Source organism: Falco punctatus (assembly GCF_963210335.1).
Source record: "Falco punctatus genome assembly, chromosome: 3".
Lineage (NCBI taxonomy): Eukaryota > Metazoa > Chordata > Aves > Falconiformes > Falconidae > Falco > Falco punctatus.
Genome location: NC_137582.1, coordinates 70,210,681 through 70,231,964, shown reverse-complemented (window position 1 = coordinate 70,231,964; position 21,284 = coordinate 70,210,681). Strand labels below are relative to the sequence as shown.

Here is a 21,284-nt window from a genome sequence, read left to right as displayed (position 1 = left end):
TTTCTGTGCTAGTGGGGTGACAAGAGTTAGCCAAAGGCATGGCTTACAGTAAAAATAAAATATGAAGTTAAAAGTCCCCACGCTGACTTTGGCACCTAGGCTGGTGTGAAAGGCAACCGATGCTTACTGAATTTATGGAGCTATATTGCAGTGGGAGTATCAGGCATCAGGCCCTATACATTTACAGCTACATATTCTTTACCTTTTTTTTTTTTTTTTTTTTTTTTTTTTTTTTTTTTTGCTATTGACCTGGATTTTTAGCTTTTTTCTTACTGTTACTATTGCTTTTTGCTTTATGTACTTCATCCAGTTTGGGTAGGAGGAACAGAACAAACAGCATGAGCTATTCCAGATGGCAGACAATTTGTGTTTCTGCTCAGGGTGTCTAGTGATGAGCTAGCAAATACTGTAGCATTTAAGTTGAAAATGTCCTTACATACAACATAAAATATGTTTTTACGGAAATGAGGCCATAAAGTACAAGTCTTGCTATTAGTATCAAGTCTTGGGAATAATATTATTTGAAACAAAAGCTAAAATTTGGTACCAAAATACCCAAAGCTAACATTTTTGTTTATTAGAAACAGGTAACTGTGCCTTGTGCTCACTCACAGGGATTTCTGCATGACAAAGTAAAGCTCCCAGCTATGGGCTTAAGTAGAGTGATAAAAGATGCATGAGTTGCATAAATACTTCTTTGTGCGTTGTAAAAACTGAATCCACCCAAACTGAAGGTATTGGAAAAATAAAAGAAAGAATCACTGCAGGTGTTACTGATGCAGATAAATCCACCAGCAAAAAGGGAGCACAAACCTTCAGAGAGATCCTGCTGGATAGTTGGTGGTGAGGCTTGGATGTCCATGGCTGGGGAAGAGACCCATCCCAGCCTGCCAGTGAGCTGCAGTGGGTTAAAATGGGATTCTTGCTGCTGGAAGAGATAGGGCAGAAGTTTGCCTCCCTGTGCTGGGGCAGGAATACATGGCTACCAATGGGACCTGGGTGCTCCCAAATCTCCCATTTGAAGGATAGGGAGCCATCTCTGCTGCAGCTCCTTCTCTGTGCGTTACTACTCTCGGTAGCCATGCTGGTAAGCCCACGTCGCTCTCTTTCTGTACGCTAAAATTAACGTTTGAAGCTCACAGATCTGTTGGCCTTTCACTGGCTGATGAAGGCTTGGGAAGTGTGCTTGTCAGTATAGCCATATGCTGCTATTTAGGAATATCTCATAGCCTTGGACTTTGATGGAACAAATGCACATGATTATGTTCTGGCAACCAAGAATAGTTCTTCAGATGGAGCTCACATGTCTGTACAACTCTGGCAAGTGCTACCCTGCATGAGGAAGGACCAGCCCAATCACTGGGAGCATAAAACGTGCCATGAAAGTCATAATTCACGTAATCCAATGGCCAATGGAAGATAGTCTTTTATGGGTGCTTCCAGGAGATCCCATCCCACAGAAATACTCCTGACACATCCAGGAATTATAAGCCTGTGCACTAATGCCTAAGAGCTTTTGTCCTGAAAGTGTAAAAACCTTGTGCAATAATTACATCTCTTGTGAAAGTTTTTCTAATGCTCCTGAGCACTCCTACCCATATATTATTGTCAAATTTTTATATTAGAAAACCATCCACAAGAATGTCCGCATTTTCATCCAAGATGCATACCTCTGTGCCTTCTAGGAGTCTAGGGAACATGGGAACCATAAATTCCAGGTGGTTATTTGGGCTACTGGCCATGCTGGCTTCATATTGCCAGGGTGATTCAATTAAGTCAGAAGAAAGCAGTTGGAAAATAAGTATTGGAAATGACTAGACTTAAGGCTACAAAAGCAAGCGACACCAGCTGAAGGTGTACTGAATGAGCTTAGCATTGAACTGAGCCTGTATAGGTCTAGGATTGAGTTGTGCTCTTTGGATTTATGAGTAAGTAAAAAGCAGAAAGAATTGGCTGGCTGGGAGAAGGACATGACTTCTAGGGCACAATCAGTTTCTTCCCTTGCTGGATTTATTTTTTTGTAGATGCACACTCCTAAATGTGATCTTACTGCAATTACAAGCTTTTACCTTTGTAAGCTGGTCAGCTAGTCTGATAAGCAGAACATAGACCTTGACATAGATGAGAGAGGAATGTATTCTTTTCTTTCATTGTTCAAGAAGATACTGGTTCATTTGTTAGACACACCCCAGGTTTACAAGTAAGAAGTGTTCCTAGCGTGCAAACCAGGATCACTTGACTTCAGTAGCCAGGCACTTGCATCAGTTTAGTGGACTCCCTCAGCTTACCTTAACCTAAATAATTATCATCAATTTTTAATGGACAGCCTACAGACCACAGATCAGCAGAAGGAACAACATACAAACCATCTCACTGTAGGGACCGCAGCTCCTTAGATCCAGAATGGACCTTGAAATGTGTGTCGCACGAAAATGTAATACAGGAACAAAGGATTATCAAGATTTCTTTCAGTCATTGAGTCCTGCTCCACATTCCCATTTAATCAAGCATTATCCATAATCCCAAGTGTCCTCAAAGCCTCTACTCCATGAACCCCCCGCTGCAGACAGCTCCCTAACACCCTACAGCAAAGCCTAGACCCAGAGCCATAACCGTAGCTACTACAAGGAGAGAACAGGAGGAATCAAGGCCACCATCACTACTGTTATATTTATTGCAGCTTTACATGGTTGCTAGCGCATGTAGCAAAACCAGCTTCCCCTTGTCATGCGGTGAACAAAAAATATCATCTCCAGATTGGTCATGGGGAAAAAGCAAACAGAAAAGGACTGTGCAAAAGTCAGTCTAGGTTTAGCAAACGTGATTCTGACTGAATTTCACCCCTCTTAACTTGGACTGAAGTCCATGCTGTTTATCAAATATTTTGACATTATGGGAGGTGGAAGTCCATGCTGAGGGTGATGAAGAGAGGCCAGCCCTGTGAGCGTGATGGGCTCAATGGTCCCTTCCCCTCTCATTAGCTCAGGCTCAGCTGTTTTCCCGTTTCCAGACTGAAAGAAGAGCTGAGAGAGGGGGCTTTTATTTCCCCAGGGACAGAGACATCATCAGTTATCTGCCATTCCCTGCTACAAGCTGTCAGTGAATAGGGCAGGGAAAGAGTACTGATAGGATTTCACTTTATCCCTCACTCACTGATGGGCTCATCATTCAACTGCCATGCACTTAGCACAGGCAGTACTAATTATATCAATTATGCTTCTACACAGCACATGCTTATATTAGCAGTAAGCAGACTGGTGACTTTTGAAAATGAAACATCAGTGGTTCATTAGCTATGTAGATTAAAAAAAGTAAGCATGCTCATTGCATCCACTGCTGAGGTGGATCACTCCAATCTCAAACACATTTAATACCATTTTAGATGTGCAATATGCTTTATATTGAGAGCAAAATTTATACTGTATCTAGAAGACAGTAGCATTATACCACATAACTACTAAACGCAGACTTAGAAACTTGATTGCTACATTGGAATAGCACCAAAATCCCCTTAGTGGTGTTCATCCGTAGGGATGTCAGTCAGGTCAGCAAGAGATCTGGGTAAGTCCTTGTGGGCTGAGCCTTAGTGAAATTATACTAGTGACTACATCTGTATGTATAATCAGAACACAACTGTATTATGAAATTCAGCAGTAGGTTTATTTAGTTGATAGCAGAGGCCTGTGAATGGTTTAAGATGGGGGAAAACAAATCCCCCTCTACAAAGTATATTACAACAATGTAGCAAATACTCATCACTCAAAGTATAGTTGCTAGATGTAGGTATCTTAAATAATCCATTGATGTGCCTGTATGCAGCCACTGTTGATGTGAATCTGGGCTAAGGGGCTGCTGCTGCTGCTAGGCAGAGTCGGTGTGATTTTGTGAGGTCAGTTGGAAGTATCTGAGATGTCAGCAACACAAGTTTAAATCTTAGGAACAGATTGTGTTTGTACAGTAGAGTCAACCTCTAATCTGAAAAATTGAAAAGTAACTGAACAGTACTGGGAGATTTCATCAGTTCTGACTCCGTTACCTCCTTTTATCACAGTTTTCTTCTGTACAGAAATTAAGCATACATTAATCATCAAGATTATAATATAGATAGAGAGCACAAGCCTATCTGGGCTCTGAGTTTTGACCATTTTATGCAAAAGTAAAGCAAAAGTAGCTCAAAGCAGGTCTTCAATTTGCATTTCAACTGCACTTCGTCCACATTTCCTTCTGGTATCTTGAGGAAAGTGTGAGCTACTAAAGCATTGCAAAGCTATCTGAGAGCTTGAGCAAAATAAAGAAAATAAATCAGTAAATTCCTTTTCCAAATATCTTAATTTTTTTAATTTCCCCAAAGGAGAAGAAAACAGAAATACTTCCAGTGTGTCTGCACACTGTCACACGGGGACACGAAGATTTTGTTCACAGAGAAACCCATTCATCCTTCATTCACATTAATGCAGAAAATACTCACTGTGTGAAAGATGCTAGCATTTTGACAAGAGTTTTGAATCTAAAGTGATCACATTTTTATAGCCAATGTGGTCATGATTAGCACTCAACTTCAAGTTTGGTTTTATTCCTCTCATTTTTTGAGGAATGGCTGATGTTTACGCAGTTAGTCTCCTCTGACTGTCAGCGTTGTTTGTCTTCTACCCTCCTAGGTCTCCAGATGCTGTCAGGGGGTGTGTTAATCATCCTGTCAAATGATGCAAGTGGTGAACACTTGCAAGGGATCTTCTGCTCCTTGGCACTCTGGACCCAACTTTTAATGCAAATCTCATGCAAATGGGAGCATACAGCATGCAGCCTGTCTTAAGGTTATTTGCAAAACCAAAGGGAACTTAACCATGCAGACCCCTGATAGCAGTTGGGTGGTTTGTGCTTTGTCTCTCAGGAGCTGGTTCTTAGTGAGGTTTGAACCATCAGATATCAGCTGGCGTGGGTGGATGCTGTAGCATCTACAGAGATTTGAGGTTTGACCCTGGCAGCTGCAAAGTGGCTTCTACCAAGTGCTGGGTACCAGCAAACCTGAGCAGCGCTCAGCCCTGCAGAGGTGTGATGAGAGCCTTAAGGAGCTAGGTGCGAGTATAGTGCCAAATTGGGACTTTCATTGACCAAAGACTCAACTATCTCCAGCTGTGCCTGGAGCCCGTTTATCCCTGTATAAGTTAGCCAAAGATCATCCTCACTGCAGTTTCTCCTGACCCTGCAAGGAGCAGCTGATCCCGATCCCCCTGCTCCCACCCTCTCCCTTTCCCTGTCTCTCCTGGCCATGGGTTTCTGCCCAGCACAGGTGCTTATGGCCCTGACCAGCCCAAGATCAGCATCTCTGTCCCAGGGGTTTATCCTTGCTTGGTTAAACGGGCTCAGCCCTGAGCTGGACACGATGCACCTGGGCTCGGCAGGGACACGTACAGTGGAGCACCTTACCTGTTGCCCACAGCAGAGGAGAAAACTGGCCTTAACTGCATCCCGGGTGGTATCTCTGAGGGCTGTCCTGTCTCAAGGGACAGCTCTCACTTCTGAAACAGAGAGATCTGTGCTGGTTTGGTTGTGCAATAGAGAAAACTTCACATTGCCAGTAGTGCTGGCAATGCTGGGACTGGAAGAAGTATTTCTGGAAGAGCTCCTGCAGAAATATTCCTGACAAAGCAGCTCCTCGGGCAATGCAGTCCTCTCCATGGAGAATCAGTAGCTCGCCATGGCACATACCACCACCTCAAAGAGTATTTGCCCAGCTTAGCACTACAAATTAAATACAACTGGACGGCACACAATGTTTCCCCACATATTTGTTTTCTCCAGTGAGTGTTTGCCATGCAGGCACCACCTAGCTCTGGTGCTTATCTTTAATAAATATATTTTATTGTGAAGGTTTACATTGCAAATTTGTGGCCTTCACAAGTGGCTCCTTTTTTGGACACTTGTGATCATTCCCTGTCTATGGGGATGAGAGGGTGGTTTACGCTGGCTGTCACCCCCTCGGCCCCATAGGTCGCAGTTTGACAGAGCATGAGCTCCATCACCTGCAGGCAGCTCCAGCCCCTGCCACGCCATCCCGCCTTGGCACCCAACTCACCTCTCAGCCCAGCTGTTGGAGTGAAATGACATGGGGGTATGGGGCATGGGGCATGCTGGGTCCAGCTTTTAAAATAAATGGGGGAAAATACTACCAAAAAAATCTCTTTTTCACTTCTTGTCACATTATTTTTTAGCTGGCCTAGTTTCTCAATCCATTTCACAGCACAACAGTGTTAGCAGCCATGCTAACACCCCAGGAAGGAAGGAGGTGGTGAAAGGATGGATGCTGCGGGATGGAGGAGCTGGTCCCTGGCAGCACCCACTGACCAGTGCCCTCTTCCTTAGCATCCCCCTTCTCCTCCCACTCCCTGCCCTGCTGCCTGGCCTCAGCTGGCTGTGGCATTCCTCAGACAGCTCAGTGAGGCCATTCATCTCACCAGACCAGCACAAATCTGAAAATTTGAACAGAAAAGCCTGCTCCATTGTCTGATGAGGGCAAGCGTTGGGGTGGAGATGAGGAAAACAGTACATCAAGGAGGAGGGGAAGAGGAAGGCATCCCCCTTTGCCCCCATGGCAGCAGCAAGCTGATGGAGTTGCTGTCAGCTGTGACATTTGTTTGCTATTTCTTTGTGGGTAGGTTGCAATCAGCTTAGTTTGGTGCAGATGCTGAGCTGGGCATTGGAAATGAGCGCACATACAAAGCAAGGGGTTTCCTGCCAGTGTGATAAGCGCCCCCCCCCCCCCCCCCCCCCCCCCCAGACACATGAAATGCAGAGCATATGGTGCCTGAAGCTTGTTTACTCATCTCTTGTCATGGTGGAGAGCATCCCTCTCCCATCTCGGCATGCCGTAGCTGTGCGTACACCCACTGTGTCTTCCTTCTCAGCAGCCAGGCGGGAACAGCCATGGGGGAAATGGGCAAGGATCAAAAGGGAGCTGCAGGACTTGATCCATGCTGAATGAATACTCTTTATTTTATGATACGTACACAACAACACTCCGCTAGCCTCTAAGAGCTCTGCACAATCCCAAAATAATCTCTGGGACACCCTGATATAGCAGATGGGGACACCAGGGCTGGGGGAGAAACATGCCAGGCATGGCAGCTTCATGCTGAAGCTTCTGGTTTCTAGTCCCACATCCAAACCCTCTCTGTGTCTCTGGCACATTTTCAGTAGACCCCGGGCCATAAGTTTGAAGTTAAGATAGGACCATTGTATCTCAGAAGTGTGATGATTTGGCAACACAAACGGGTTCGTGCCCCCTCATGGGGTTCAGTTACCCTTTTCCATGACTGATAGACACCAGGCAGCCCCAGCCTCACTGCCTGCTTCTCACGCTCCATCGTCACTGACCTGCTTTCCTGTTGTTTTTCAGGAATATCTTCCAGGCTTCCTGAAATCATGTCAATAGGATCACACTCATTCTCTCCAGGAGGTCCTAATGGGATTATCAGAAGCCAGTCCTTCGCTGGCTTCAGCGGGCTTCAGGAGAGACGCTCCAGGCAAGTGCCATGCTCTGTAAGGGGAAATTCCAAATCAGGCCCTAAGGGAACCCTGGGGTTTAAGGGGTGAAGGTGGAGAAGAAGCGAGAGAGTACTTACTGCCTTCTCTCTGACTTGCCGAAGAAAGCCTTCTAGGCTAAAATATCTCCATATATCATTTCTATAACTAAGCTGGTACCCTCTGCCTTAGGTACCAAGTGCCTGTTTACTTCTCCCCCATTAATGCAGGGCTTCCTCACATGCCTCAGAGCTGTGAGAGAATTTCAGAGAATCATTTTAATTTACTAACTTGTGCAGTGATCTTTTCAACATGTGAAATGCGCAGGAAAATGATACACTTCACACCGCCCCCAGTTTAAGACCATTGCTACCTAAAAGACAGTTTTCTCTTTGCCTTGCTGCTGTGAATTCAAAACAACCCCGTTTCCCTTGCAGGGCAGCCTTCATGTCCATGAAACAGGGCAGAACTTGGCTGCAGAGCCTTTCCTGGCACCGCCTGTTCGCTAGACAGGACTTAGGGCTTTGTGTTGAGCAAGTCATCCACTCCCTGATGCCCCCAGAGGCTACTTTACAATTAATTGTAACTTGTTCAAAGTCTCCAGGTGCCAGACCACCGGTTAGAAATTGAGGAGGAATGACAGGCAAAGGAAAGGTTGCCTCCCATTGCCAGCGCAAGCCAGCGGTGGTTGTTAGATGCTGACCTACCCCCAGGAGAGCCACCGAAGAGGCATCTATATGCAGCACAACTATCCTCCCTTTGCTATACAAAGCTGCCTACGGGCCATGCTCAAGACCAGCAGCATGATGCTGTCCTCCAGACACTCTCCTAACCAAGCCCCAATCTTGCTTAGGAGCCCTCAGGTTTTACTTCTAAGATTATCTGGGCTTCCCTTTGCTTTTAGCACCTGGATATACCTCAGCCCTTTTACAGCTGTGGCTACACAATGTGAGGCAAGGGAAGGGATGGTGTAAGGCAGAGAAACATCTGAGGACCCTCAGACTCAGCCTGGTGTTTCCAACCAGCATTTGTATCTCGGCAAGGCAACTGGCACATCAAAAGCTGACAGCACATGTCCCAGGCTGCTCAGACCTCTTAACCTGTAAACAAATGCAGTCCTTTAACTGGGAGACACAGAAGCAGATTCGTTTCTGCTAGCAGAGATAACATCAGAAGATTTCTTCAAGCTACGCTCCTTTGAGATCATCATGATTTATAGAGATTTCCTCCTCTTTGATGTTGATTTTGCAGGTGTAACTCCTTTATTGAAAATTCCTCTGCACTCAAGAAGCCCCAAGCAAAGGTGAAGAAAATGCATAACCTGGGCCATAAGAACAGCACCACGCCCAAAGAGCCCCAGCCGAAAAGGATGGAGGAGGTCTATCGAGCCCTGAAGAACGGCTTGGAGTAAGAGCCTTTATCCTGTTTGTTGATTGAAACTTTCTGTGACATTTTAGAGCCTAGAGAAACATATCACAGGAATGGGGATCCTTAATTGTATGAGAGGAACATATGCCTCTTGGAGCCTGCATTGTAACATTTAAGATCTGAAATATTTGTACGGGAAACAGGAATACAGGGAACAGAATCTCATTTCCACTCAAATTGCTAGGAAACCTCCCAAAGGCTTAGATTTCAACATTAGATTTTATTTTTTTTTCCCTCTGAATTTCCTAGAGTCCTCTCAGAGGGTTGTATCACCTTTAAGATAACATCCCAGATGATAAGAGGGCTGTTACGGGCCAGATACAAGGGCAGCATCTGGCAGCGACTGGAAGGCACCAGCCCATAAACTAAGCAGCAGATTAGCTTACTTGACACTGGTTGTCCAGTGTAAGGAGAACCTGGAGCTCCTATACACAGCTAAATAAGTGGCTCCTTTTTATTCCCACAAAGGCAGCAGGGAGCTGCTTTTAGGGCAGATCGACATAAACGAGTTTTTGCCCGAGAACGCATCCAGTGAGGAAAGCCGTTTGTTGGGCAGATTTTCTTTTAGGATGGTCAGCAGCCAGCTCAGTATGTGCTGCAGAGCTCAGGCATCCCTTCTCTGGTTTGTGTTTACAGTGAGTATCTGGAAGTTCACCAGACAGAGCTGGACAAGTTGACTACTCAGTTAAAAGACATGAAAAGAAACTCACGCCTGGTACGTGTCACGCTTTTTCATCGTGCACAGTAACCTTTTTGAGGTACTGGAGCAGCTGCAGGGTGGGAGAGGGATACAGGGCGTTTGTGCTGGTGCTCTTCTTCCCTTCCAGCCCTGGTTGGTGATTTCTTGTTGGTGATTTCTATTGATTGACAAACATTATTTTCTCTTCGTGCTGTTATGTTGCAAAATTAATCACAGTTTCTTGTTTTCTCTTGCAGGGAGTCCTGTACGATTTAGATAAGGTACGTTACTCCCTTTGACACTGCTTTTGCTAGGGAGCATTAGTATCCATATGGTGTACGTAGCTGGCATGGGAAACCACTCTCAGCCAGATCTACTAGCCAGGCCAACACTGTTGAGGGAGAGGCTACTGACCATTTGCCCTTGCAAAGGAAGAATTCCCACTCCCCTCTTCTTCCCGGGGGCTGTGGTATTGCCCAGCACCCCCGCCAGCCAGCTGTGCTTACTAACAGCATCACATTTACCCCATCAGCCCTTTCCCCGGCCTGTGGAGGCACAGGGGAGGAGACAGACCCCTGCCGGGGAGGAGAGAGGCGGAGGGGTGAGACCTCCTATACCCTTCAGCTGCCAGCCGTTACATCCATCGCCTTGTGCAACATCACCCTGCCAGCTCCAGGCGGTGAGGGGCTGGCAGGGGCATGCCAGGGGGGTCTGTGGGAGCCAGGTCAAACCCTGGCTCATCCCTCCTCCTGCCAGTTCTGGGGAACAAAAAAATGGAACTATTTTTCCCTGCAGAAAATCTTGAGTGAAACAAAAGGAAAGTTTTCCAAAACTTTTCCAGAGCAAGTCTAGCTTTTTTTTCAGTCAAAATGCCAAGCTTGGTTTTGCTGTCAAAAACAATTTTCTAAGGAAGAGAATGGATTTTGAAATGCTAAGCCAAATACATTTTAATACAGGTTTTCAAAGCACTGAAAATACTATATTTTGGGCTAAAAAAGCTCTGATCTTCACCCCCACCCACCCCCCACTTTTTGAAGAATTCAAAAAAACCATGAAAGGAAAACTCTTTTTTGTTTAAAAATATATTAGGTACAGAAGTCAGTGGACTCCATTGTCAGCAGCAGGTTAATGGTAGTTAATGGTAGTAAGGCGGGAGAGCTGATTCCAAATCCATGGGCAACAAACCTCTGTGTGTTTTAAGGAGGAGTTTCCCAGATTCATGGGGACTCGCAGAGCTAGTGTGGCAGTGTCTTACTGATTTATTTAAATGTGCCTCACCCTCTGCCTCTTCCTTTCCTGCAGCAAATCAAAGCAGTCGAAAGATACATGAGAAGGCTGGAGTTCCACATTAGCAAGGTAATGAGCACTCCTATCATCTTTCTTCTGCATCTGCTCCTGTGTTATTAGGAAAACAAACCCTTGGCCTCCTGCTACTCCTCCACTCTGGGGAGGCTGCCTTGATGAAGCCTCTCCCAGATTCGGTATTTTTACTGCAATGGGCTGGTGGTCAGAGCCAAAGAAAGGGTTTCCACAGGGTTTGTAGCCCCCAAGGTCCAGCCGTGCCCCAAGACACTCCTGCCCGCTTTTAGGTACAGAGAGAACATAGGGTCAGACACTTGCTGGGAAAAATCTCGCTCACTGCATGCTTATTTTTAAACTGTAGGTAGAAAGAGTGTTACATCTGAAAGTAATTTAATTCAGCAGTTGTCTCTACTGTACGCAGCAGCTAGATTGGATTTATTCCTGGATTTCACTGCTAACGCTTCTGCTGCGTGGTTTGAGGCCCACATCCACTTGATTACATCGGTGAGAATATTCAGTAGAGGTACTTGTGATTTATACTGATACATTTTAGAGCTGGACAAAATCCATGGCATGTATTCTCTTACTTATAAACATATCTGCTAGCAATTAGTTGCTTTTCTGAGCCTGACAAACGGATGAATTATTTTTGATGGATTAAATGTCTTTTGAGAGTCATTTGAAAAACATTCACGCAGCTTGAAGTGCTCCAATTATGACAACCCATCCAAACCTTTTAATTTCAGTCTTCTCTTGCTCTTGGAGCCAAAAAAATAAAAGAAATCATAAGGTGATAGACTGAAATTTCATTCCCCAAAACACCTTCCCTCTTGCTGGCAACATGAATGGCAAAATTAGTGCTTAAAGAACATTTCCATTCAAGTACTTCCCACTCCAGCCTTCTCAGAGCTAATGGTTTCTGGGCTTATAATAGGATTGAAAAACACGAAATGCAAGAGGTGTTGTTGGTCGGTATTGCTCCAGCTTGCTGAGTACATGAGTTCACTTTCCGTAACCCACAGCAACAGAGACAAAAGGAACCGAGTTGTGCTGCGGTAAAGCTTACGGGCTTGGGCAGGTAAAGAGGGATCTTTGTTTCTAATAATAAAGAAGGTCTTTTTCAGCAGTACCGAATCAGGGCCACAGCGATGCCTTCTGCCCTCTGCCTGCCGCTGCTCTGCAGAGGAAGCAAAGTGAGCAAAATGGGATGTGCAGCAGCAGACCCCATGTTTTTAGGGGGGCAGATGCGTGTGCCCTGGCCATTCTCACACAGGCAGGGGCAGGACATCAGCCCCGCGCTAATGCACCACCCTGGTGGCAGAAGTAAATACCGACTGACAGCTATTTATATAGTAGCTGTCTTTAGCTTGCTGACTTGCAAGAGAAATAGGAGTGGATATGACTTCCTATAAAAAAGCCTAAGAAGCTTTTTTTGTACCTTTGAAATGGCAAAATGCTACCTGTGTCTCTATTAGCCTTTGCTGAACTCTTTCACTTTGCAAAGCAGTCCCTATCTTCTTTAAGGATCTAAGTCAGAGGCTTTGGCTACTGGATATCCAAGCTAGCCTTGTAAAAGTCAACCTAAGGCTTTGAAGCCACCAGGAAGACCGTTCCCATTCCAAACAAATAAGCAACAGCACTTTCTGTTAGAGGTTAAGTAGGCTTGGAAAATGGGATTTGGAATACGCCTGGATTGTCACGTCAGGCTCATTTCTAATGCAGCAACACAAAATTGTAGACTAAGGAAGCCAAGGCACTGGATGCTTTCATAGAGAGAAATTCTGCTGTGAAAATCCAGTACTGAGCAACAAGCATGATGGGGCACAGGGCAATTGTTTGATGTCAGAGATAACAAGGTAAAAAGCAAACATCATCCTATCTTAGCAGGGATATTAGAAGCAGAGGGAAGAGACAGCTTCTTCTATTCCTTTCCTTCTCCCCATTCTGATAAAGTCAAGTTAGAAAACTTAAATCTCCTGTATCTGGAAGATTAAGTTTATATAAATATATATCACTATATATAGCTAGTGTGTATATATATACACCAGCTATACCACTGTAGACTCCTACTGAACATCTCAGAGTAAATATATACATTCAGTGCAGGGATTAGAGGGAAAGGGAAACCAAAACACAAGATGCCTGTAAACCTATTGCACACTGAAGGTGAGACTTTAACCAGTATGTGACTAGGTTTTGTAGAACTTCCAGAGTGCTTATGAAATGTTGGGCACCTAAGTCATGCCAAAGGAGTTTAAGATAGCTAGGAATTATGTGAGTGCCTGGGAGGCTGAAGTTCAAAATATTTTCTTAATTTGACATTAGCTGATTCTAAGCCCTTTACTTGTGCTGATACTGGCTATGACTCCCAGTTTCTGGAGGATGGGCAGTGATAATTAAAAAAAAATCACTCCCTGCTTCCAGTACTACCTATTAGTCAAATATTGCAACAGCTTCAATCCACGGCTGATGTTAGCAATACAGAAAGCATTCCTGGCCCTGTTAAATGTGCCATTTAATGTGTCCAGTCCCATTTGGCAGCGTGGATGTTGCAGCTGCCTTTAAAAGAGCTCTTCCACAGTGATATATTTGAGAAGGTTGCTGCATGCTTGCCCTACTGCTACGATTATACATAGCCCAGGCAAGGGAGGGGAAGGGGAGTAGCAATGGTTAAAGGCGTGCAGGGCAAGCAGGTGAATTGCTGGCAGCATCTAGTGTTGCTGTAAAGAGACTTTCACAGTGGAAGTTATTTTTATCTTGTGCTTCTTTTTCATAGACTGTAACAGTATCACGGCTTCATTTGCTCAGCCCATCCATTGGATCTAACAGCTTGGCTGAGCTTCCTTGTAATGCCAATGACTTTTCTGGTTTTCTGGTTTTTTTTCAATACACCTTCCTTGTTCCCACTAGGTGGATGAGCTTTATGAAGCCTATTGCATCCAAAGACGTCTCTGTGATGGTGCCAGCAAAATGAAGCAAGCCTTTGCAATGTCTCCTGCCAGCAAAGCAGCTCGAGAGAGTTTAACGGAGATCAACAGGAGTTACAAGGAGTACACAGAGGTACATCCTCATCAGTTTAAACACCTTTTCACTCTCACACCATTTGAAGGCCGTGGGAACTTTGCCAGTGATTGTAGGGAAAATTTCATCCAGATAAAAGATTTAAAAGCAAACTCAGCAAAGAAGAATTATTATTTATTTTTTTGACTTCAGGTAGATACCTGATGACTTACAAGGACAGGTTACCTGGGCCCAAAGAGTTCCTTGAAATAAGGTTTATGCTCTATGAGAGCAGGGTTAAACATGACAACTGCTGCACAAGAAAAAAGTGTACATCTGTCCCAAACCTACTTATACTCAACTACCTCCTTCCTACCCACAGATTTTGGGTTGGCAGGTTGGCTGGAACCCTTGTGTATAAAGACATCTGTTGCATCCCATCTTGTTTTACTTGCTGTGATCAACATTTTGTTAAACGGGCAGTAGATGAACAAGGGTCTACTAGTGTTACAAACATCCCAGCACACAAGCTGCGACAGTCTTCCTAAATCCAAAGGAAGAACTGGACAGGGTCCAGTACCCATCTCCCACAGTCTTTTTTGTTAATGTAGTCCACGTTTCGTGAAAGATTAAATCCTGCTGGGAGCCACTTTGGCACGGAGCTGCTGCTGGCACATGTCCTAGCTGGAAAGGACTGGGACAGTGACCAGGTTACGTTTCAAGGGCCACAACTACCCTCTGCCAACGGGAGGATTAGAGCGCAACAGAAGAAGAGCATGGGGTTACATTCAGCTTTGGTGCAAGCAGGCATAGCTCAGCTGCCATTTTTAGGGCAAGACCCAGCTAAGCAGCACGAATGGCTCTGGCAGATTGATTTTTATTGCAAAATATCTTTCATTTGCATAACAGAATCTTCCCTTCCAAACACACCTTAAAAAAAGAAAAAAAGGCAGAAAAAGGGTTTGACCTCACTGTTCTCTTTTCCACCACAGAACATGTGTACCATAGAAGCAGAGCTAGAAAACCTATTGGGGGAGTTTTCCATCAAGATGAAAGGTAATTGCCTTTTCACCTTTCCCTCCTTTCTCCCAACAGCAGCAGTCACTGTGCATGTTAGCAAGGGCATCAAGACATGCTGGGGTGACATGCATTTATGGTAGGTGTAGCTTTCCCCCACCACACGCATTGCTGAGCCTTCAAACCCCCAACTTACATTCCTGCCCACTGGAAAGGATCACAGAATCAGGAACATCAAAGCTTACTGAGAGACTGTCTGAGATGATGCTTCTTGTTTTCAAGGCTAATTACCTCTCTCAAACACTCCTCCCAACAGCCAGAGCAATTCAGTTTTGAAGGCTGCTGTACCTTTTGCCTCTATTTCCATAATTCTTTAAGAAGATGACTGGGAAATTATGTGAATGCCCATGGAGCTGAAGTTCAAAACACTTTCCTAATTTGACATCAGCTTTTTCTAAGTCCTTTACTTTTACTGATTCTGACTACTATTTTTGAAGAAATGTAAAAAAGCAAAGAGCTGGGGGTAGTTTACCATTTAAACACCTAGATAGCTCAGTGATGGCATTCATCTTTACATTGTATTCCTTGTCTTTAGGACAGGGGATTTTATGGGTTTGAATACAATGGAGTCAGTTTTACCTGAAACCTCAGTGAATCACCAGGTATTGCTAATGCTGTTATCCCTTTAAGACTCAATGTCTTAAAGAAGAGATTGTGGGGGCATATCTTTTTTGGATCTTCAATCACTGGCATGACAATAGTTCTATAAAACAAAATCAGCATCTAAATATTCATGCACTCTCAATTATTCACTTGAAATCTTGCTATTCAAAAAATCCACAGTATTGCTTGTAGAGTTTTTAGAGCTCATAAATATCATACAAGGTTTTGATCCTGCCTGCCTTGTCACAGTTGTGAGTTAATTGTGTCCTGTGGTTGCACTGCATAAGTCATGATCTAGCTTAGATTAAGTTAAAATAGCTACTCCATGCTCCCATATTAGAGAAAACAAGCGCAGCAGCTGTTAGAGTTCTCCTAGCTCCATCCCACAGCACCAAACCTCAGGTTTTAAAGCCTGCACTCTTCAGTACTAGAAAGGCAATCAAAGATGCATAGATGTAAAGTTACAAGATGGACACATGGAGACTGAGCCAGGTATTTCTACACAAAAAAACCCACAGCAGAACCGCAGCGTGGATGTGCTGAAGGAAACCCGAGGTCACACGGTATGGAAAGGGAATTGCATCAGGCTAGGTCCCTCAGAGCGTTTCCTTAATGTAAATGCAGTGCAATGCACAGTTCCTGACAGCAGGACATGTTGCAGAAGGTGTCGTGGCATCACAAATGGCTGGGCTGAAAAGGTCTGCCCCCCTCTCTCTTATATGCCCAAATCCTCTAACAAAGCTCAAGGGTTCTCGAGAAGGCAGGTGCTGTGCTCACGCACAGGAGTGGAGCAGAAACCACAAACTGCTACTTCTGAACGTAGTTCTCATAACATAATGAAGCCCAAATTAGAATAGAGCAAAGAGAAATGCCATATGATTAAGTATTCTCTATTTATGTCTTCTAAGATTTCTATCTATACAGTTTTCCCTAGGAATAGGAAGCCAATAGGACAACCCAGCCATTGCTGTTGCTGCAGCCTGCAACAGCTCCAGCACAAAAGCCTGCAGATCATGCAGCAAGCTCCCCCAAGTTATGCTGCAGCATATTCAGCTAACTTTAGGATCTGCTTTAAAATCAAAGCATTCCTCCCCATAAAGCTTATCTGTTCCTAGCCATTCCAGTGAAAGTTATTTTTATTTTGTGCCCTCTGTCATTTACACTGAAAGCAAGCCAACCTACACAGCGCTGTCAGGAAGCAGTGGGCCCACACTGTGTTTTTATGACTGATATTTGAAAAAAAAAAAAAAAAAAAAAAAAAAAAAGCAGCTAACCATTTTCCAAAATAAAGATAATAAACTTGCCAGCAGGCTTGGATTAGTGCTCAGGATTAATCGGCTGTTGGAATTAAACAGGAAAAGCCAGAGTGGAAATTTAGAAGTTCCTGCATGGAATCTGCATGTCCTGTTATGATGTATAGAGAAGCACCCCCATACCTGTTGGAAACGCCAGGATGGCAGGAGATGAAGTGCCCAGCCATTTCACAGGGGGAGAGCGGCGCGATGGTCTCAGGCACGAGGGGCTCTGCAACATGGAGCCCAGCACCAGCAGCCACAGTCCAAGTGCCCAGCATCCTGCACACAAGCGGAGCTGTACATGCTGCACGCACTTTAGGTGGCACTGTCACTTTACCACAGCCATGTAATGACCCTTTCCTCTACTTACACTGCCACCCCAGGAGCAATCTTCTGTCCCATCTGCATTACAAGCCCAGTGCTTTTACAAGGGTGTGACATTTGAAATGGTACAAGAGAGCCGTTGGCTTCTGCCATGCCTTTAGCCCCCAAAAGCCATTCAGGTACCAAAAAGTTGTTTCCTATGGCAGTACTTATCCCCTGTAATCAAGTCAGTGCTCAGTCTCCTCTTCATCAGGCTGGAAAGACTTGACCAGCATGGCTGGGCCAGTCAGGGCTCACAGACCTCGACATCAGGCAACATCCATGTGGCATTTTAAGCTGTGTTTCCCCCATGCTCCCACCCCATCCACTGAGCAAAGAAAGGGCCTTTTAATTCCCTCTGATACTCTCAATGATGTGTCCCAGCAGAGATCAAATTCACTTATAAAAGCCTGGGGAGAGAGAAGCAGCAGTGGAGTGCTAGTAAGCTTAAATTATTTATAAACAGTAAATAAATTAGAAAGGAATTGGTAATATGAGCTCTGTGCAGGGGTCTCTCTGTTCTGTAAAACGGTAAGATGAGTGAAGAAAACTCTTTTAGAAGTGGTAGAGGAGGATCAGCAGATCACAGGGGTGGGCCATGACTGTGTGCAAGGATCTAGCTGCTCCTACAGGCCAGCTAACAGGACTGATTCAGCCTGGTAAACAAAGCCAGCACTGGGGTTCATCATACTTGCCTTGATTTTAACACGCCTATATATGTCCAGTCATGGTATTTTAGGATAAAATTTTAGGATAAAAGGCCCCTGCAAGTTCATTTTCATTCCTTTCTTTGCCACAGGCTTTGTATGTGTCTTCAGGATGGTCGCTTTGGGCTTGGCTGCACTGGGGGTTTTAGGCTTACCCAGGCAAAGCTGGGTACCAGTCTATACCAAAGCAAGTGACCTACTGAGCAGCTCCGTGAGAGAGGAGAGGTTCCCTCTGTGGGAAAAACAGCCCGTGGAATCCTGTAGAAGGGCAGGTCACAGGGCCAGGTGAGGGATGGTGACTTCCCCGAGATTTCAGCATGGTCCCTTAGGGAAATTTAATTTCATATTCACAGTGCCGATATAGAAATACCATCCTCGTGTCCTACATTTAAAAAAAAAATAAAATCATCAAGCACACATATACAGGTGCTTTGCGGCACTGCTCCCTCGTCTGGGGAAAGGTGGGATAAATCTCGTATTACAGATGTCAAAAAATGGTTTGACTATTGGAAGATACTCAGCTGGTATGGGAATGGTAATGTTATGGAAACACCAAGCAGAAGGAGCCCCTCTCACTTGCTGTGTCTCTATTAAGACGTACTAAAAAGGAATCTTTGCTAAAACGTATAGCTCGGTCTGATTAGTGTATAAGCAGCCAGCACTACATGGTAATCAGCAGCTTGCCGACACCTCGGGTTAGTAAGGGTGTTAAACTGAGCTTCCAAAGCCAGGTGATATCAGAAAACTGTTTCTTCTTTTTCTATAATTATTATAGAAAAGGAAACTTTCAGCTCTTGCAGGCAAAAAAGCTGGAAAGTGCAATTCTTTCATATGCAAGAAACCACGAACTAATGAATTTTATACAAAAGGAAAGTAAGACTGCGGAGGTGGGGAGACAGTCTTGGTTTGGAGAGCGCAGAGGTGGCAGTAAGGGGGGTTTAAAAACACACCCCAGTGGGGTGGGCTGCTGGGGTGGGGGGCTGCCACCCTCCCCTGTGCAGGCATGGCAGCGGTGGCCCCGTGGCACCCCACTGCACCCCGGGCACCCAGACCCTCCCCACAGCCCCTCTGTGTCTTTCCTTCTCAGGTCTGGCTGGCTTCGCTCGGCTCTGCCCAGGAGATCAATATGAGGTACGTCTGCATTGGTTTATGGTTTGTTTAACAGCAAAAGAATCAAAAGAAAGGCAAGTTTCTTCTGCTTTTTACATCGCGACGAATAAAACCTTTTCACGTCGGCACCCCAAGAAACAGCTATTATTCTTCCTGTATATGACCTGAAAAACTCTGTAGTTCTCTTTATGTCTGCCTTTGTAGGGCATCTGTCAGAAGATCGGAAAATTATATTCAGAGCATTGAATGATGGCTATTTGAAGAACTACAAGTTGTTGTTAGTTTGGGTTTTTTAACTTATAAAAATCTTGTTTGTGACAAACATTTCTGATTCCCCAAGAAAAAAGCATACGCCCCATCCCATGCACACAGAGCAAACGGAACGCATCCTTGCGAGCATCCTCGACTGGATGCTTAGGCTTTATTTCATCATAAAGCAGAGTAACAGAAAGACACAAAACAATCATTTCTTGAGACCCAGATGTTACCCTCTGTGAGGCTATGTCAGGATCTCCAGTCACTGCGGTGTTCCAGTGGAGAACATCAAGAGCAGGTTAATTAGGGATGGATTAAAATAAAAGCCTCCAACTCTATCCAGAACAGAGCTAACCCTGCAAGAAATTTGCAGCAGCTCAATAATGGATCCCCCCCAACCTGTACTCTCCAGTTGTCTTCATCATAGATTCATTTGTTCCCACTCTTGTTCCCTGTGACAAATCTCTCGGGCCACTCGTGCCTGCAAATGGCGTGTGCTTCCTCAGTGGGGCCGGTTAGCTGGTGCAGGTCTGTCCCAGCCAGCCCCACAGCCCAAAAGGGGCTTTGCTGCTCTTAACGTGTCAACTTGTGTCACCACACTGTGGGTCTCATTCATTTCCATCATCCGCCAGCCAAAGCCTTGCAGCTGGAGAGGCCTCTGATGGGGGGGGATGGCCCAAAGCTCACCTACCCTCTCCCCAGCCTGGAAAGGCAGTGGATGCAGCAAGCTGTAGATGTTAGGAAAGGCCATGGTGGCTTTCATCCTGCCCACCTAAATCTACACGCACACCCCCTGCTGCTTTCCCTGCAGATAGTTAACACTCCTGCAGCTTCTTTGTTAAGAGTCATCTAGTTACGTGAAAGTCAAAGCTGGGATGAGGGATACATTGCCAAAAGGAGTGATTAGCAGAGCTGAGAGGCAGAACTCCTGCAGGACAGACCTTTTCCTTCTGGCTCGATGGGAAGCAGAAGGGCAGCACTTACACCACAAACTCTTCCAACTTTTTTCAGACCCTTTCCCCAATTCTGTTTCTGATGCTTGTGCATCATGAGAGCAGATTTCTCAAGAAAATAAGAGGATTTTTTCTTTTTCAGATTTTCATGCGTTACGGTCGCCAGCGATGGAAACTGAAAGGCAAAATAGAAGTGAATGGCAAGCAGAGCTGGGATGGAGAAGAAATGGTTTTCCTCCCTCTCATTGTTGGACTGATCTCCATTAAGGTACACAAGATAACTCCTTTGCCTGCAAGCAAGGCAGAAGTCAAGAGGCTGCCTCCTCATGCACCAGCAGCAAAAACACAGAAGCAGATCATTAAACTCTTTGAAAACGAGCCATCATTAGTATTTCCAACACACCTGCTAGAGTGAAGTGCTATAGCGTTGTCCAATCTAGATGCTACAAGACAAAACAGTTTGGGAGTCCTGTGGGAGAGGTTGTCCTAACTCCCGGGGGGGTGTCATAGCCACGCTAACAGGGCTCTTGCCTCCCGTCACTCTCCGGCCACTCAGATTACTTGCAGCAAAACAAGGGAACACTGAAAACCTGTTTGCTAACAGCATTCAGGAAACCAACAACAATGAAAAACCCCAAACCAAAATATCCCACTACCAATGAGTTTGTTAATACTGCTCAGAAAAGAGAGCAGCATCTGTTAATCCAGAGAAATATATAAGTCTGCCACTGAACACACACAGGGCCAGCTGGGCATAAGCTGGAACAGTCCTGAGGTCCGGTCCCACCACCCTGTGCAAAAGAGCAGCACTACAGTGTGAGGTAGCAGGGCTGTAAGATTTCTGCTCACAGTGAGGTGGGGACCTGTAGAAAAAACACTTTTGGCAGCTCCCTACAGCACAGCAGTTCCCAAAATTTCTTAATGCCTGCAGCCTCTGTTGCCCTCTGGCTCTGTGCCACATCACCCGGGAAAGAACAACCCTTGCAACTCC

At 45.1% G+C, this 21,284-nt stretch overlaps 1 protein-coding gene across 6 annotated transcripts in view; it reads left to right on the top strand.

Moving 5' to 3' along the window:
* RIPOR2 (RHO family interacting cell polarization regulator 2) overlaps positions 1 to 21,284 on the top strand; it is a 70,290-nt gene that overhangs the window by 27,015 nt on the left and 21,991 nt on the right. For all 6 annotated transcript variants that reach the window (XM_080378541.1, XM_080378542.1, XM_080378543.1 and 3 more), the window contains 9 exons: positions 7,397 to 7,523; positions 8,773 to 8,928; positions 9,586 to 9,664; positions 9,886 to 9,909; positions 10,931 to 10,984; positions 13,841 to 13,990; positions 14,923 to 14,986; positions 19,063 to 19,106; positions 20,436 to 20,561. In XM_080378541.1, the coding sequence (XP_080234667.1) occupies positions 7,397 to 7,523; positions 8,773 to 8,928; positions 9,586 to 9,664; positions 9,886 to 9,909; positions 10,931 to 10,984; positions 13,841 to 13,990; positions 14,923 to 14,986; positions 19,063 to 19,106; positions 20,436 to 20,561 (824 nt within the window). The remainder of the gene's footprint in view (positions 1 to 7,396; positions 7,524 to 8,772; positions 8,929 to 9,585; positions 9,665 to 9,885; positions 9,910 to 10,930; positions 10,985 to 13,840; positions 13,991 to 14,922; positions 14,987 to 19,062; positions 19,107 to 20,435; positions 20,562 to 21,284) is intronic.